A 16,957-nucleotide genomic window follows, 5' to 3' on the forward strand; every position below is an offset into this window, starting at 1 on the left:
TGGCCAATTCCACTTTTTGCATTTATATATTCATTCAAGTACAAGAATGCACGACTGAATGATGAATGGTTGCGTGTAGGAAGCTACAACATTATTAATTATTAATCAATTAATTATTTTTATTTCTTAGGAATAAACATGCATACTTAAATAGTGTTAAGTCTTAGTAAATAGTGAATAGTCGAGCAATTAGATATATGTCGATGATTGTGAAAGTGACCTATGTCAAGAATCTAAAAAAGACGAGTTCATCGGCTATTTTGCGTCGCGTCAATAATCTGAAACTATCTCTACAAAGTAGCAGAAACTGCATCATTGGTTGGTGTTGTTTGTTGCGTCGTTAAACAAAATTCAGTTGATACGTCAAATGCAAAAACTGTAAATGTCTCTGAGCAAAAAATACATGTATATTACTTAGGCCACTGTCGTAATCACCTGCGCGTGTAATAACGGCTAAAAGATTTTTCCCACGTACATATAAATAAAAAGAAAAGATGGAAGTTAAAATTATATATTTAAAAGTTCAATGAATCTTTCAACTAAAAATGTCCTAAAAGTAAATTTAGCAACGTACGAATAATTAACGGTATAGAGTGTTTTAGTTTATCCTTTTTAATTAATTTGAACTTTTAATTTATTGACTTCGTCTGCAAAAAGATAACGAAATTCTTAAATCGTCACTTTTCACGATACAGCGATAACGAAAATTTAAACAATGTATTTTAATTCGTATAAAGGCATAACAACATAAAAAGGTATAATATTATAATTTACAAGAAACATCGTTTTCTGTTACTCTTCGCTTTATACTTTATAGCTCCATTACCATTAAGCTTATGAATGCTCATCACAAGTGTTATAATAATCATTTCAGCAACAAAATCAACATACATATATTTTTATATTTTATACATGAATTTTATTTATTTTAATCAGAGATTCATATTAAAACTCATATTCCCTTCTCAGGAAAGGTAACATACGATTGGCAATGATTAAAAAAAACAATTGTACACATTATACGATATATCCATTTTTCGTGTTACTTCTACCACATGTGCTACTGGTAAGATACTAATTGTTTTCCTATATGGAAACAAAATTCTTAGAAGCTGAATCTGATACAAAGTTTACTAGTTTGTTCACTGACACTGATATGCAATGTACAGCATAATATGCGCGGTATATACCGATATGCAATTAGAGAGACAACTAGTAAATTAGTCGTTTCACCCACGGTCGGGGATTTTCTAAATTACCGGTAATATAGCCACATCGGATGACGTCCGCCAGCAGAACGAATCACTTAAAACAATTACCTACGCTATTGCATACCGCATAAGCATGAAATAAGTGTATTTTATTGGAAATAATTCAGTGTTAAAATATGATGTAAATAATCGCGTTACATAAAGCTGTTATTAGTAAAATATTTCCTCTTATACATCGTTAAGTATTTTATTAACACGCTCTTTAAATATATGTTCCTAATAGTTGAGGAAAATGAAATAAGAAGGTTTCGAACGTGGGTGTCGAAATTACTGTATCAATATTCCCGACAGCTCAGTAAACAAACTGCTACAAATTTTAAGCTAGCACACTTATAATTTAGTTGTCATCGATGAATTTAGACTATAATGCAAATACATTTGCGCAGCCTGCTTAGAGTTTTATTGATATTTCAAACTGACAAGCTTCTACGATCCTGAGCAGTATATTTAGCTACACATTTTTCAACTGTGTGACGAAAATTGTAGTTTGCATTTTTGTTCTCTCGTTGTATATTTGTCCCATTCCTATAACTTGTTTCTTGATATTTTCGGAATTTATAACTTTTGAACGAATATAACAGAATGGAAATTTTACAAGCGTCATAGGTCACGCGATTAAATTTTCATTAATAATTACACGATATGTTTAGTTCAAGAAAGAAAGAGTTCCTTATATTTCAAAAATTCCATACACACGATTGGTAATTTTTTTTTAGGAAATTTTAAAAATAATGATAAGTACTTATTAATACAACTTTAATTAAGTTGTAATTAATAACTATTAATATTTCAATAAAGACAAATTGCAAGCAAGGGCTAAAACTTTAGGATCGAAATATATTGACGAAATGCGTATATACTGTAAATGTTTGTTTTAAATATGAACTTTTGTACTCCTTTTGATTTACACTTATAAGTATTTATAAGTAAATTATCAGTGTATATATTTAATAAACATGCAATTATATAAATATGTATATTTAACGCTATTATATTAAATTAAACAAGAAATAAAAAACAATCAAATTCTACAAAAAAAAAAGAAATACAAAACGATAGGTATCCTTGGAATACGGGAAAAGAAATTCTGAATTCAGTGCTTAGAATTTTCAAGAAAAACAAAACGCTCTGGATACCTGAGTCACGTCCTTTATTAGATGACTTGAAACAATGAATATAAAGAAATTCGTAGGAAAAACCTAGAATTTTTAATCGTGTATGAAATTCGTTGGTAATTATTTTAAACAATATGTGTCGATGATTATGTAAAACATAACAACCTTCTAGAGTCAATTATTATTAATTCGTTATTTAAATAACACACAAATTGTTATTAACGCCTTTTTGGATATTGCTTCAAAATTGCCTCTAAGTAAGTCATCGAAAGCTGAACTATACCGTAGAAATCTCCTTTCTATATCATTATATCTTTGTTTAAGTATCTGTCATAGATGTTTTGCTTCTAATGTTTATTCATATGTAGTGTTTATTCATCATATGAAAAATATGAAAGTACGTATTATGTATTAAATGGGTTTAATTTATATAATATGTTGAATTTTACGTACCTATTGCCTACAAAAGTTGCTTCATTCGTAATTATTCCAGGATGAAATCGATAAAATAAGAATTATCACTTTAACACTATTATGGATATTATTTTATATATAGTAGTTTCAACTTTTAAAAACTCAAGTTCTATTCATTGTAAATCATTAGGTAAGAAAAAATGATTAATACTGTAAAAATTTTATAATTATTGTTTTTGATTGTACTTATTTTATAATTATTGGAATAATTATAGGAAGATTTATGAACATAAATATTCATTCTATAGATATGTTGCGTATACTCAGTTCTAAATTGTCTTCAATTCTTTTGGCATTTTGATTGGTTTGCGTGTATATTCTTAAGTTGTTTGTAAACACATATTGTTATTATTCATGAAGAAATATTTCATACAGTCTTCAAAATAGAACTTGTCAAGGAAGCTTTTATTTCAGTCTAGGATATAATCATTTTCCTGTATTAAAATCCTATTACTTGAAAAGGATGACCGCTTCTGGATGATAAGAAAATTATCTTCATACGTATGAACATATCAATTATATCAATAATATATAATATATAATAATATATAGTAACAAGTCAATTAACCAGAAAAATTATCTTATGTTTTTGGGAAATAACATTTTTATACAGTGATTGAAGATAAAATGGATTTTAAGCAAAATTGGAATGAATCAACTATTATTTAAATATTCTTTACTTTTGTTTTTCTAATTCTACCATTAATAATTAAATACAGAGATATTACCGAAGTACAAAAATACTTTAAAGAACCTTCTGTTACTATATTAACGCATCAGGTATACTTTTTACGAGTCTCTCATAGTGAATAATCGTGGTGTTATGACGTTATAACCTTGAATTCAACTGGCGAATATATACATATCTTTAAGTATCCTTAGACAATGAAATTATTAATATTGATCCAAATATTATTTATAATTGTTTTGCTATTATTGCCATTTTTGTATTATCTTAATCAATTTTTTAATGTTTAGAAGAAATCTTTACAAGGCTAGTGCTTCGATGATAAAAAAATCACAAAATTTTAGTATATACTGATACAGTACTTAAAAAGAAACATAAATATCATACATTGCAACCAAAATTTTCTTACATGCTTATTATATCTAACAATAGCTATTTCATTATATCTACGCATACATAATTTTATGTTTCCATCTTGCAAGGTTTTAAGTTATTTTAATTTTTCACGTTTATATTGTACTACGACAATATTATGAAGTAACTTTTAAAATAAAGTATTTCAAAATATAATTTTTTAGTGTTCGCGCTTCTTAGTTGAAATATTAAATATAATTATATTTACAAATGTAAATAAATTAGGAGTTGTAACTAAATTAAAATAAACTAATTGAAAATTAGAAGATTTTATAAGCTATCAAGATATACATTAATAGTATTGATCCTATTTGATTTCCTTTTACTCTAACACGAACGAGATGCAGAATTTATATATCACCACAGAAAAAGTACAAGACAGATCTGCCACCTTATAAGTTTTCGAATCTCATATTCTGAAATACCAATTGTGCAAAACATCAGACGTTCTGTCATGCCCTCTATCTTTTAAAGTATTTACATAGTATATTTGGATGTATGTAAATATTGTTACATAGGAATTATGTACATATACGTATTGAATCCAATTAGCAAAATCGACAAACTCAATGGATGTAAAATTTTTATTTTACATTTGTTTATTTTTAGAGAGATATGTATATTATATTGCGTTCTTAGGATTCATGCCGATTGCAATACAATCACTGGAGATTTTATATCCTGATTGGTCAACTGTCGTCGAGTTCGTTTGTGGCTCTATCTTGACAATATATTGATAATGGAAAATATGTAATTATAAACTAACTTCATTTGAATGAATAGATAAGAAACTTTTTAACTTATTCTTTCATACAATTTCGGAAAAGATTCATCGTGAATGATATGTACTATAACAGAGGATTAATTATGATCTATGAATTTTTTAATTTATAGGAGAGTGAGAAAAGTTGTTAACGCAGTTAATTGTCACTTGAGCTTGAAAGTCGATAACAATATATACGTCACTGCATAATACCAAATAGACGATCGACTAAATCCGGATTGAATAAATTATACGTAAGTTCGAAGTTTCGAAGGATGAACGAGGTGAAATAAAATTATGTTGAATACAATGGGGCAGATAAATATACTAATATGCATGTTCATAATAACGTAATATTAATTTAATACATTAACGTCGAGAGACGTCAATCGACATCTTGTGTTTTTCAAATGTTACCGACGGCAGACGTTTTTTATTTTTCCAAGCGTTGCTGCATTTTCCATTTACATATTTACCTTGCAAAATTGTACGAAAAGCGAGACTACATGCATTTAGTATTATTTAATTGTTAATTTAATACTATTTTTTATTTTTAAACGAAATGTAGACATACTGTTACCCTAGTTCATAACTGTTCTAACCTAATTTTTCGAAAAATGTAATTAACAAATCCACGTATGTCTTATATGCGTAAAAAATACAAATTCACGATAATACGATGAAAGTTCAGCTTAAAACGCAACATCTTAGCTAGAAAGCAACATTCAGTTCTTTCAAATTCTACCTCCAAACAATAATATTAATCTTCATAAATTTCAAACTCAGTCTTCTCAGTTTAGAAGTTAGTGAAAACAAAACAGTTAAGAACTAAAGCGACGAATTGATAAAACTTAATTTAGTTACAAAATTATACAATTTAATGTATGGTTATAAAGATTATAGAAATAAAAACAAGAGAAGATAATGCCTACTTAAAAATAGAACATGAATATAATTCTACAACAAACATATACAAATTTCATTCTTCGATACGCAATATATCATACAAGAGCTAGTACGATAGCTCGTACGATTAATAACATTATTTCAAACAATTGTATAAATAATCGACCGACTTATTAATAAATCGCGTATTTAATTGTAAAAATAAATTTACATGCTATTGTTGATTATTTTAACATACATATAATTTTCTTTATTGCCCGTGGTCGATAGAAACGGATGGTTCGAAGTTTGTTAAAATTTGCGCGTGGTGTGCAGTTTAATAAAAAACCTTCACACCGAATCACTTGGTATCGAAGACTAAAATCTATGTATTTTCAACAAACAAATTAGAACTGCTAACTAATTAAAGATGTGATTAACTACGAAGACTAACTGACTAACGAAATGACAGCGAGTGATAGACGAAAAAAAACTAGTGATGTTCGAAAAGCGACTAACTTATACCTAAAAGCGACCAACCCTTAGTCACCTCGTTGCAGTGCAATCGTGGCAAGATATGTCCTTGGAGCAGGGGTGAAGGAGCTGACCGCTGGTGAACGGCGCAGCGGCTTGGCAACAGGATGATCCCGCTAGGTCAAGACTCGACACTACGAAGTACCGAGAACCGTTAGGCTCGGAACCGAGCATCTGGATTCCAGAAGATCCTTTGGGATGCGACTTTATGATACTTCGCTAGCATGGAACCGAACAATGACCGGCCTCTAACAAACGACTTTTCACTACGTGCCGAATGTAGACTTATTGCAAAGAAACTTGCTGAATAACAAAATAAAAATTACATTCCCGAACAGATTTAAATGTTTATAGCCTACTGAATTAATTATTATCAAAACAAATTTATCAAAGTTTCCGCGTACTTCTATGCGGTAATATATCTATGTATATACATATAAATTTAGTGCGTATGTTAATGTGCGTATATACATACATTTAGTGTATGTATATGTATGCATGTATACCTACACACTAAATATACATACAGGAAGAACAAGTCGGACTACGCAACCTTCTGAAAGCATCTTCGAGAAAGATGAACTTATTGAAGGAGGAAGTAACAATAGTACGAAGATTGACAATTTTTCGACAAAAATTGAATGACTCTTTAATTTTATTGTATATTCCATTTTCGATCGCGAATAATCGAATTAATTATCAATATTATATGTTAGGTTTATGTTATATATTAATTACTAATATTATGTTAGTTAGCAATTTCATACTATTAATATCCAAAAGCGGTGGTGTACAAAGAAATTTAACCAATATAAAAAGAATAGTGCGTGTGTGTGTGCGTGCGTGCGTGCGTGTAGTATTCACAATTGCAATAAAATTCTGCATAATATAAAATAGTGTCACGTATGTGTATCTATTCAAATTTTTTAATATACAACGTAATTAAGTCACCGAAAATATATAGACGACTCACGGTAAAGTACCCTAGACATAGCGAAGTCTCGGCCTCGCCACATGACTCGAAACCAGATGAGGCAGTCTCAATATGTATCATGTTACCTACTTACACTTAATCTCAATTTTAAAATAAGTAAATGGCATTCCAATATCTTTCTATGCAATAGGAGAAAATTAAAAAGAAGGTATTGAGATGAAAAGCAAAAGAAAGAATATTCTTACATATGACCATTATAGAAATGTTTGATAAATATGATTAAAATATTTTTAAAATTATCCACACACAATGTACAAGAGAATTTTTATTTCATTTTCTTGTATCGAGAAAAAGAACACTATAACACGAGAAATTATATCTGCAGAAGAACGTCTGATAACTACGCTTAAATATTTAGTTACCGAATGAAGTTACGAAGCTCGCAAATTTTCCTGCACTACATCGTTATAGTTCTTATATCAAATATTTCCAGAAACTTGGTGAATAGTACAAATTTTTAAAAGAAAACTATATTATTAATGATTTCTTAAGGAATTTTTTATTTACATGTTTTACCAAATTTCTTTAATTATGGGATTTAAATTCTATTAAAACAAATACCTCTTAGTTCAGCTTTAACGTTCAATATAAATATTATACCTATATGCATATATGAATGTATGTATATTTTTTATACTCGAAAATTTTCACAAAATTGTAAAATACATGATGGAGATCACTCCGATTTTTAAAATGACAGGTCATACTCAGAAAAATTTGCTATGTAGGTCGCATGTGCGTAGGACGTACTAAACAATTTTCATTCAATTTACCTAATTTTGCATAATATATAATATCATTGATAAGTTTCTCTGCTATTATTCTTTGTTGCTCGTTTAATTCTCTAAGGTCACAGGCAATCTTTTTTCCAGTAATATCAAAAATATCTTCTCGGACGTGTGTATTAGATATTGCATCCTTTGAAATTTTATGAGCAAGTTCAACCGGTTGACTTTTCTTATCTTTGCACTTCCTTTTTCGTTTAAATACATTTCTTGTCATTGAAGAAGTTGTTGATAAAGAAGAACTTAATCTAGTTGATACTTCCGGAGATGAAGATAACATATTTCCTCCTGTATCGACATCGTCTTGTTCCTGAAATAGATAAGGATATGTGCATACATACATTTCTTCGTTTTTTAGGCTTACGATTAGAGCAGAAATGACAATCGATTCCAGGCACAGGTTAAAGGGGGCGAGACTATGGCCCGGGCCTTGTCTCCTCAGGGGCTTCGCTATTCGAGAAAAGTGCATTTTATTCTACGAGTATAACGGGCGAATTGTGTTAAGAAAAATTTTAAAAATAACAACTATGTCATAAAATTGTGTACTAAGAAATTTAAATATAATTGATTACAACGTAAATTTTATATCACGCTTACGTAAATTTATTTCACTTTAAGTCCCCTCCCCCTTCTTTTTCTATTAAAGAAATCGATATACTTAGGCCTCAAAAACATTAATCTAGCCTTGATCGATTCTCAATCCTTATAATAAACTAATGAATGTGTTATAGCAATTGATATATAATAAACATATATACATAGTAAAATTAGCTGGTAATTCATATCATATCGCAACAATTATAAGGGAATATCTATTATTATTGTACCAGAAACCATCAATGCAATGTATGAACTTGTAACGATTCATGTAGATAAAGACGGAAGAATTTTGCAGAAGACAGAATTGTATCAAAAGTTCGCTACAAAATTAAATTTATCCAATCTTACAATACTCAAAGAAAGAAATTTTATCATATCATGTACACTTGTGGATGATCAAGCTCCTTCATGAGTAAAGGAGAAGGCAAATTTTAACAAGACGACATAAAATATTTAATTATGAGCTTAGAATTAGTAGGGCTCACTGTAATGGAAACGCATTTGATGGCTTCAGTGTTTGATATTTTTAATCCTCTAATACAGAGGAACAAAGGTATTGATACAAATTAGCTTTTCTTGTGAAACCCTTTCACAGCTTCTAAAAAAACGTGACTCTATTTAATTTTTCTCTAAAATATAACTTTCTAGGATTTAAAATTGTTATGATATCAATCCCAGTTCTTAGAACTATCATGTATAACATTTATTTTGAATAACTGCTACGAGAAACAAATTATTGCTTCGCTTATGGTTTCTATGTCGCTCCTAGATTAATTTCTTTAGTTCTAATAATCGGTTCCAAAACAGTTATGAAGTCGATTCATTGTTTCATATGATATTTTAATTTTAAAGTCAAAAGTTATGTGTATATTTTACAAAAAAGGTTGTGTATATTTTATACATAAATTTACAGGAAATTTTGTAGGAAAAGCTGATCTGTGCAAATACTTCTGTTCATTATTATATGTACTGACATTTAACATGTGAATGCCACTGTAGTAATTAATAAACTACCGGTTATTAAACAATTTTTAAAGTGGCATGCATAAAATAAATATCTTATTACTCATTAATATCTGGACAAATTAGTCGATTTGCAGTAGTAGTATGCACATTTTACCGAATTGAATACGTTCATTATGCACGACACGCACATTCGAATTGGATGAGCACATACTTTTAGATTATGTACGGTATCGACTTAAATGTGTCAAATGAACTAAAAATCTTGAAATTACGAAGAAATATTTCATAATAATTCATATTAAACACATATATGAAGTGTTGTATGGAAATTTTTTGTTAGCATACAGCATTGTACGAAATGAAAATTAGATCCACAATGAACATGTTATCGGTAGCATATTGTAATTAAATAGTACAATATAATTAAATTATATTATAATTAAATTAAAATATAATTAAGTTACTGAAATATAATATTATTCGCATAAATTTGTCTACTCGCATTAAGTATCATATCTTAGATATCACTGCAATGTCTATAGTTTTATCAGTTCAGAAAAACCTTCTTTATCTAAACTATTCGTATTTTAATTTTATGACATAATAATATTTTATTGTACATAACTGTATTGATCACAAAAAAAATTAAATCATTGCAAATCCATCTAACTATAATTTTATTAAATTGCATCCTCTCAAAAACAAACATGTGTTCGGATGCATTCGAACAGTAGAGTATATGTATATATGTCCTCCCTTATATGAAGATAACGTAAATACACATTCAGAGGAATAGAAAAAATTATAAAAGTGTTGATACTCTTACAACGAACAGTATGAATTTTAAATTTTTCTTCGCGAGAAATCGAGAAAATTTCAAAAATGATTTTAATAATGACGAAGCTGTAAATTTGAAAAAGAGAATAATGTTTATACGGATTAGATTAATTAAATATTGTGTATAAATATATGAATAAAATAACTGAGCAAATAATAATTAACTTTTACTTTAAAGATACTAAAAAATAATTACTTACCATATTATCATTGCATTCAGTTTTCAAATTAATACTAACATCATTAAGGTTTTCTGTATCTCTCCCTGGATCACAGTCTGTTATAAAACTTAAAATATCGAAGTACCAGAGGCTTGGTATATATACATTTTTTGTCGATCTCGACTGTTTGACTTTTTTCCATTCTCTTCTAAAACTGCACCGCAAATTGTGTATTTTTTTATTAACGAAATCTTTATCTGACAAAGGATTTATTTCTTTACATTTTTCGATCAAAACATCTATTGCATCATTTCTTAAATTTCTGTCCACATATGATTTTGACCTTATATCCCACAAACAAGGAAGACTCTTATATAATGCAATAAATTCTGCCCAGAATGTGTGATTTTCTATTGCACTCATATCTTCTTACAGAGGTTGCTACTAGAAGTTACAGATGTTTTAAGTTTTAACAACGGCGTCGCGACCTTACTTCCGTGCTACTCTCGTATAGAAGCTGAGATCTGTCTCGAGGTAAATTCCCGTCTCCCGTCCGCGGCAGACTCATAGCGATTGCCTCAACGATATGTCATGCAACCTGATACATCACTACACACGCTACATGCGGCGAGGCAAGTCTCTACTTGAGACGCGGCACTGGCTGCGGTGAACGTGGCAACACCGCCTCTTGCAAGCATCGATAGTTCAACTCTCAATGCTTAGAAGTCTTATAGTGCAGTTTATTGACAGATTGTGTAATTAACGTTTTTCTAAAAGAATTCAACTAAATATACACAATATTTTTTAAATAATCATCATATATAAATAATACACACACAAATACTATAAACATAGCATGTAAAAGTAATATATATATAAGCATTTTAGTTTTTGTGAACATTGTATTCATATTTTTTTGTGGTTCTTAGGAAGATTCGATGATGCGACGCTTGTACTTAAATTATTTATGTATATTGATTCTGAATAAATATAAATATAAAACAAATTTAGACTAACTTATAATGTTAAATTACAGTAATGATATAACTACAGGTATAAAAAATGGATAAAGAAGCACATCAGATGGTAGGAACATAAAAAGAACAACATTACTAATACTAATTGTAAACACAAAAGTTTAATGAATACATAAATAAAAATGAGTAAACATAACTCAGTATAAAACAATGAGAACAACAATGATAACAATCAGAAGACTTTTGAAATCAATTATAACGCTAAAGTATATTATGTTACATTATATTAGTAATTAATAAACATAAGTAACAGTACTACGTAGCTTTTTCTTATTAAAATCTTATAAATTAATAATACCACGATATTGCTCTAGTTCTAGGGGAAACCACTATAGCATTTCAAATTGAAATAGTTATGATGTATAATTGTTATTTCTCAAAAAATTAAGAAATTCTGCTGTTTAAAATTAAGAAAATAAGATTCAAAGATATGAGAAAGTTATATTTTTTAATGGTGTATTTGAAAATACTTTACTAAGATTTTATAAGAAAGCTTATAAAGAATTATAAAAAGTACCTCCTACTTTTCTTAGTTTCCAAGCTTAGTTTTTAATGCATATATTACTATAAAGAAAGGATTATAAAATATATAGGCATTGAATCATTTAATCCTATGTGAGTATTTAATTCATACGTACTTCAAAGATAAACTTCAAGATAAACAAATTCATGTATGATGTACTTGCAAATGGTGATATACAGTCATCTACAAAAATTATCATATACTTTATAAAAGAACTACTTTTATTTTAATAAAATATATATGGTATTGTACAATAATATATTCATTTTTAGCGTATAAAACAATAATAAATTAGTTCTTAGTCATCCTGGCATACATGTCTTCAGTGAAATTTTGTAGTATTTTATTTTGATAAGAATAATCTTTCTATAAAATATAGAAAAATTTGTATAGTTAATAGTAAATCTCATTATGTAAAGTTTGGAGAACTTTGTAGAATTCAATAGTAGAGGAATTCATTGCAGAATATTACAGCAAAAGAATTAAAATAAAATATATCGAATAACTATTGGACAGTTTTGACTTTAAATTGAACGAAATAATGTTATAAAAAAGAACAGTAATAAACATCAACCAAGTGACATAGATAGGGAACAAACCTGCACTGTGTTACACACACACTATTGCACATTCTGTTGCACTGTATTATAATTGTTTCATTATATTAATGTTTATTGCTATTTTCTATGATAATATATATATATTACTAACATTATTACAAATAAATATTTCATAAAATCGCGGGAAGTCATACTGATTAGGTTATGTTTACATTAAGGCCCGACTCTCACCGTTGCCAGATTTACATTCAACGCAGTTGAGATTATTAGAACTGTGATGCGGAGAACGTTACAATCAATGCTCTACACTAGCCCAAAGGAAGTCACCGCAAAGATAATTATCATCGCCCGTGGAAGACAACAAGACTGCAAAAAATGATTAACAAAGAATTAAATATCATAATTTCTTAGTAAAAACACAGTATTGAAAACAAAATAGTAAGAACTTAAAATATGAATAATAATAAAGATTAAATAATAAATGATACAACTAGAATTCTAATATAAAAATAAAGTTATTATCTAGATTTTGTTTCAAAAATACAAGAGAATAAATATTCATGATTTTTATAATGATTGATCATTTTTACTTTTTCATTAATAATAATTAAAACACAGAACATTGAAGTTCAATAAAACATAATTCAAAAGATCGCTCGAAGTAAGTCAATTGTAACATTGAAAAGAAATATTTAAGAAAATAATATATACGTATATAAAAAGGAAAATATATTTATTTGCATGACATATTCGTCTTAGAAACGACTGAATATCGAAACATTCCATCAAATCAAACTAAATGCTTTCCTATTGAAATTAAGTAACGAATATCTATAAAATAAAATAATAAATATTAAAATAATATATTTTCCGAATACATTGTTATTTAAGTAATATTATTTAAGATAAAGATACGAGGCAAATAACAAATAAAATAATTAGTCGTTAGACTATGCTTGCAATAAACGTATCATAAACATAATCTACAGACATCTCTCTTGTTATACATATGATACTATCTTAAACACTTAAGTTTAACATTCATATTTCATTTGTTAAAGGTTGCAAATGAAATACAGTCTGAGAGCTCTAGTAAATTATATTACTTTTTATAAATATTTGAAAATACTTCCAATTCTCAACAAATTAAAATTCCTTACTTAAACTGAAGAAACCCCCATACTTGGTAACGCTACATTTGCATGCAACATTAACAAATTGTGAGTTAATGAATAACTTGTACCTAATTATTGTCAGTAAAGTTGTTAAAATTCTGAAGATACATGCAATTGCTAGAATGTGCATAATAATAATATCAAAGGGGAAAATGATATAAAATACTATTTGATATTTCCAATTTTCGACTTCGACTTGTGAGAAAAATTATGCCATAAAAACAAAACTCGGAACCCGTGCGCACGATACTCAGAAAATGGCAACGTTGTAACATGAATGATAACTACATCACTGTGGGAGACGAAGCCCACACACAGCATAGCAAGCTTAACAACGCGCATGTGCAGAGGGATATGCGGCAAGCGCATAAAACAAAATGTACGAATTGGCGTTTAACATTGACACCGAGCAAACGTATGAGAAAACAACTGGTGATAATTTTGAATAAAGACCAATTGTAAGTTTAATATTATATGGAAGTAAAGTGTTATTCCCTGCTGTAAGAAGAGCAGAACACCGTTCCCATATCATGAACGATACATCCGCCATCTGTAAGCTGTTGCTAGAAATAGGATTTCACTTTTGGACAAGAACTCAAAGCGGTTTGAGTCACCGCTACAGGACTTTTCTCATATCACAATCACTCATTTTCTCACATCTTCTTTCCACACCTTTTTCTGCATGCTCGATGCTCGGTAGTGCTCGATAGCGGCAGTTCTGTAGAATAACCAATGTTTGTTTTTGTTTTTATTATTATTATTATTGTTAGGTTTCATTGTTAATCTTTGTACACGAAACATATTTTTGGTACTAGCTACTAACAGTTCCGGTGTACTTTTGCAATGAAGCTTTTGAAGTGAATTGGAAAAGAAAAATTTTGTTTTGACTACCTTATAGCAATACTCTGCGGTGGACAATACAAGAAAGTTTATCCTCATATTAGGAGTCTTGGAAAATGGCAAAATGAGTCACATGTACGCCAATTATTACAATCCAATATCAACATGCATCATTTATGAATCATTGCTAGAACTAGAGTGTTATATGGACGAGAACATAAAAGGAGTTTGCTGTCAAGGGTCACTATGGCGCATATTGTTTGCTTGGAAAGTAACTACATCACAGACAAGGATGGTACCTCTGGCACCAGAACGTAACACCGACGAGATGTCCTTAGTAAATAGTACTTCTGACGATAGGTATCTTATAGGTACTGATAGATCAGTGGTAACACTGACAAGTGTACAAGATTCGCCTATACTTGTACATCGTTTATGCTAGTTTATAATCTGTTACGATAGATCCATCTTATCTGTGGTGATAGATCCTGCATCGCTAAATATATATATATATTTCGTTCATACCTCGTAACATTTGATATAGATAAGGCAAATAGTTTTGTCTGGTGTTACGTCCCGGAGTTGAACCGGCGCAGAATTATCTCGCGCCGATTTCCTCATGGACATTGGGAGTTTGCAATCTCTTGACCACAGAGGGCACTAATCATACATTTAGTCAGTTATGCGGCAGGACGCTTGTACGCCAATCATGGCTTAGCATCACCTAAAATTTATATTGTATGCTGAATCGTCTATGCAGAAATCCTCGAGACTCTGGCGTGCGTTGTACGGCAATAGTTTCCACGGAATGAGAGAAGACGATACCCTGTGGATTTCTGATGTAGGGGTCATCTGGAGCAATTCTATTTTCTCTGTGACAAACGCGACGATACGAATGTCTCCAATTATCCTGGGCAGCACAACGATTCCCAGAGGGTAGATAGTAGTTCGTACAACTCGCGAAAAATCATTTAAATTTAAATTACAGTTGATTTATTTATATATTGAATTTTTATGGATTTCGTTTAAAAATTATTATCGCATTGTAGTTGATTCATGTAGAAAACCAAGACAATCGTGACGCCGTGGCCAGTCACGTGTATCATTCATAATGTTTATTAAAATATCGCGAAATGAATTAATACATAGCATAAGATTTAATACATTGATATGTAGTTGATTCTAGTACTAAGTTTCAAGTAAATTGTATGCGAAAACATGATAAATCATAAAATTAATTTTAAACAATACAATATCTCCTTTAATTTACAAAAATGTTTTCGTTAGAAAATTGGGTATAAATTAAAAATTGATTTCTAATACTCAAATAATAGAAATAATCTTTTGAATTTAAAAAATTGTTTAAGAAGCTTAAAATTCCATGAAAATGAGTAGAAGAAAATAACATTACTAAATTAATTGTTTCAAAAATGTCAGGAAATATCAGCAATCGGAACGCATAAAAATGAGAAAACATTAAGAATATAGGTAGTATCCTTAGTTACCTCGCGTGAGATGGTCCGTGCGGCTTCCTTCATCGTCTGACCGTCAAGGCCCAAGCACCTAAGGTCCCACCATAAACTGAATCTTATTAGCCTTTAATCCTGCAAGTATTTTCGGTTTATGACTGGTCCTTAGAACAGTCCTTAGGTTTATTGCACGTTCTTACAAATTACGGGGAAAGCGGATATTTGTCTAACGGAAAAGCAGGTATTCCCATAAACAATGTCGCCCATGAGACACGTTGTTAGGAGGCTCCTTTCTCCTATCTTCATTCCTAACGTTGGTCATAACCAATGGGCATCGCAGATCGTTACCCTCACTTTCCTAACGAAAAGTGTGAGCAATGAATCCGCTTTCTTCATACAACAAAGACACCCACTCCGAGCTTTCTTCCGTAATCACACAAGAACGAACTTCATTTGTTCTCATAACTACAAAGCAGTCACTTCATCTCTATACTTGCTCTCTAGACTTGTTCCACAGTACATTCAAGTAACAGTCAAATCTCGTCAGTTAGTTAACACCAACTCGAGTTAAAACACAGTTCAAGCAGGAGTCAGAAGTCAAGCAAAATCGCCAAGTCGATGATGGTCAATCGACAGAAGATACATATTCACAGTCGCCAACATGAAATGAGTCTCAGGTTGTACTCATTCGTAGTTTGTCATTCCACATACGTATCCTTGTATCACATTGAAGTTGTTGGATAGTTGAAAATATACAGGGTGGTTGGTAACTGGTGGTACAAACGGAAAGGGGGTGATTCTACGCGAAAAAAGAAGTCGAAAATATAGAATAAAAATTTTTTGTTTGAGGCTTTGTTTTCGGGAAA

At 29.8% G+C, this 16,957-nt stretch overlaps 1 protein-coding gene and 1 long non-coding RNA gene across 6 annotated transcripts; one reads left to right on the forward strand and one right to left on the reverse strand.

Moving 5' to 3' along the window:
• The first annotated feature begins 277 nt into the window (after positions 1–277).
• Positions 278–8,508, forward strand: LOC143302745 (uncharacterized). The gene is made up of 2 exons (XR_013058526.1): positions 278–4,979; positions 6,171–8,508. It is a non-coding gene; the product is annotated as an uncharacterized LOC143302745 (long non-coding RNA).
• Positions 7,612–14,061, reverse strand: LOC117161688 (uncharacterized). Of its 5 annotated transcripts, none has more exons than XM_076618904.1 (6): positions 13,851–14,061; positions 12,647–12,973; positions 12,163–12,230; positions 12,042–12,088; positions 10,527–11,257; positions 7,612–8,233 (listed from the first exon to the last, which is right to left on the reverse strand). In XM_076618904.1, exons 5-6 carry the CDS (start codon positions 10,908–10,910, stop codon positions 7,859–7,861), a joined length of 759 nt encoding a protein of 252 aa, XP_076475019.1. In that variant the 5' UTR covers positions 10,911–11,257; positions 12,042–12,088; positions 12,163–12,230; positions 12,647–12,973; positions 13,851–14,061; the 3' UTR covers positions 7,612–7,858. The 5 variants fall into 5 exon arrangements, with proteins under 5 accessions (XP_076475019.1, XP_076475020.1, XP_076475021.1 ...); XM_076618905.1 differs by having other exon boundaries at positions 10,527–11,271; XM_076618906.1 differs by lacking the exon at positions 12,042–12,088.
• Positions 14,062–16,957: the final 2,896 nt, after the last annotated feature.

Source organism: Bombus vancouverensis, chromosome 5 (genome assembly GCF_051014615.1).
Source record: "Bombus vancouverensis nearcticus chromosome 5, iyBomVanc1_principal, whole genome shotgun sequence".
Taxonomy (NCBI): domain Eukaryota; kingdom Metazoa; phylum Arthropoda; class Insecta; order Hymenoptera; family Apidae; genus Bombus; species Bombus vancouverensis.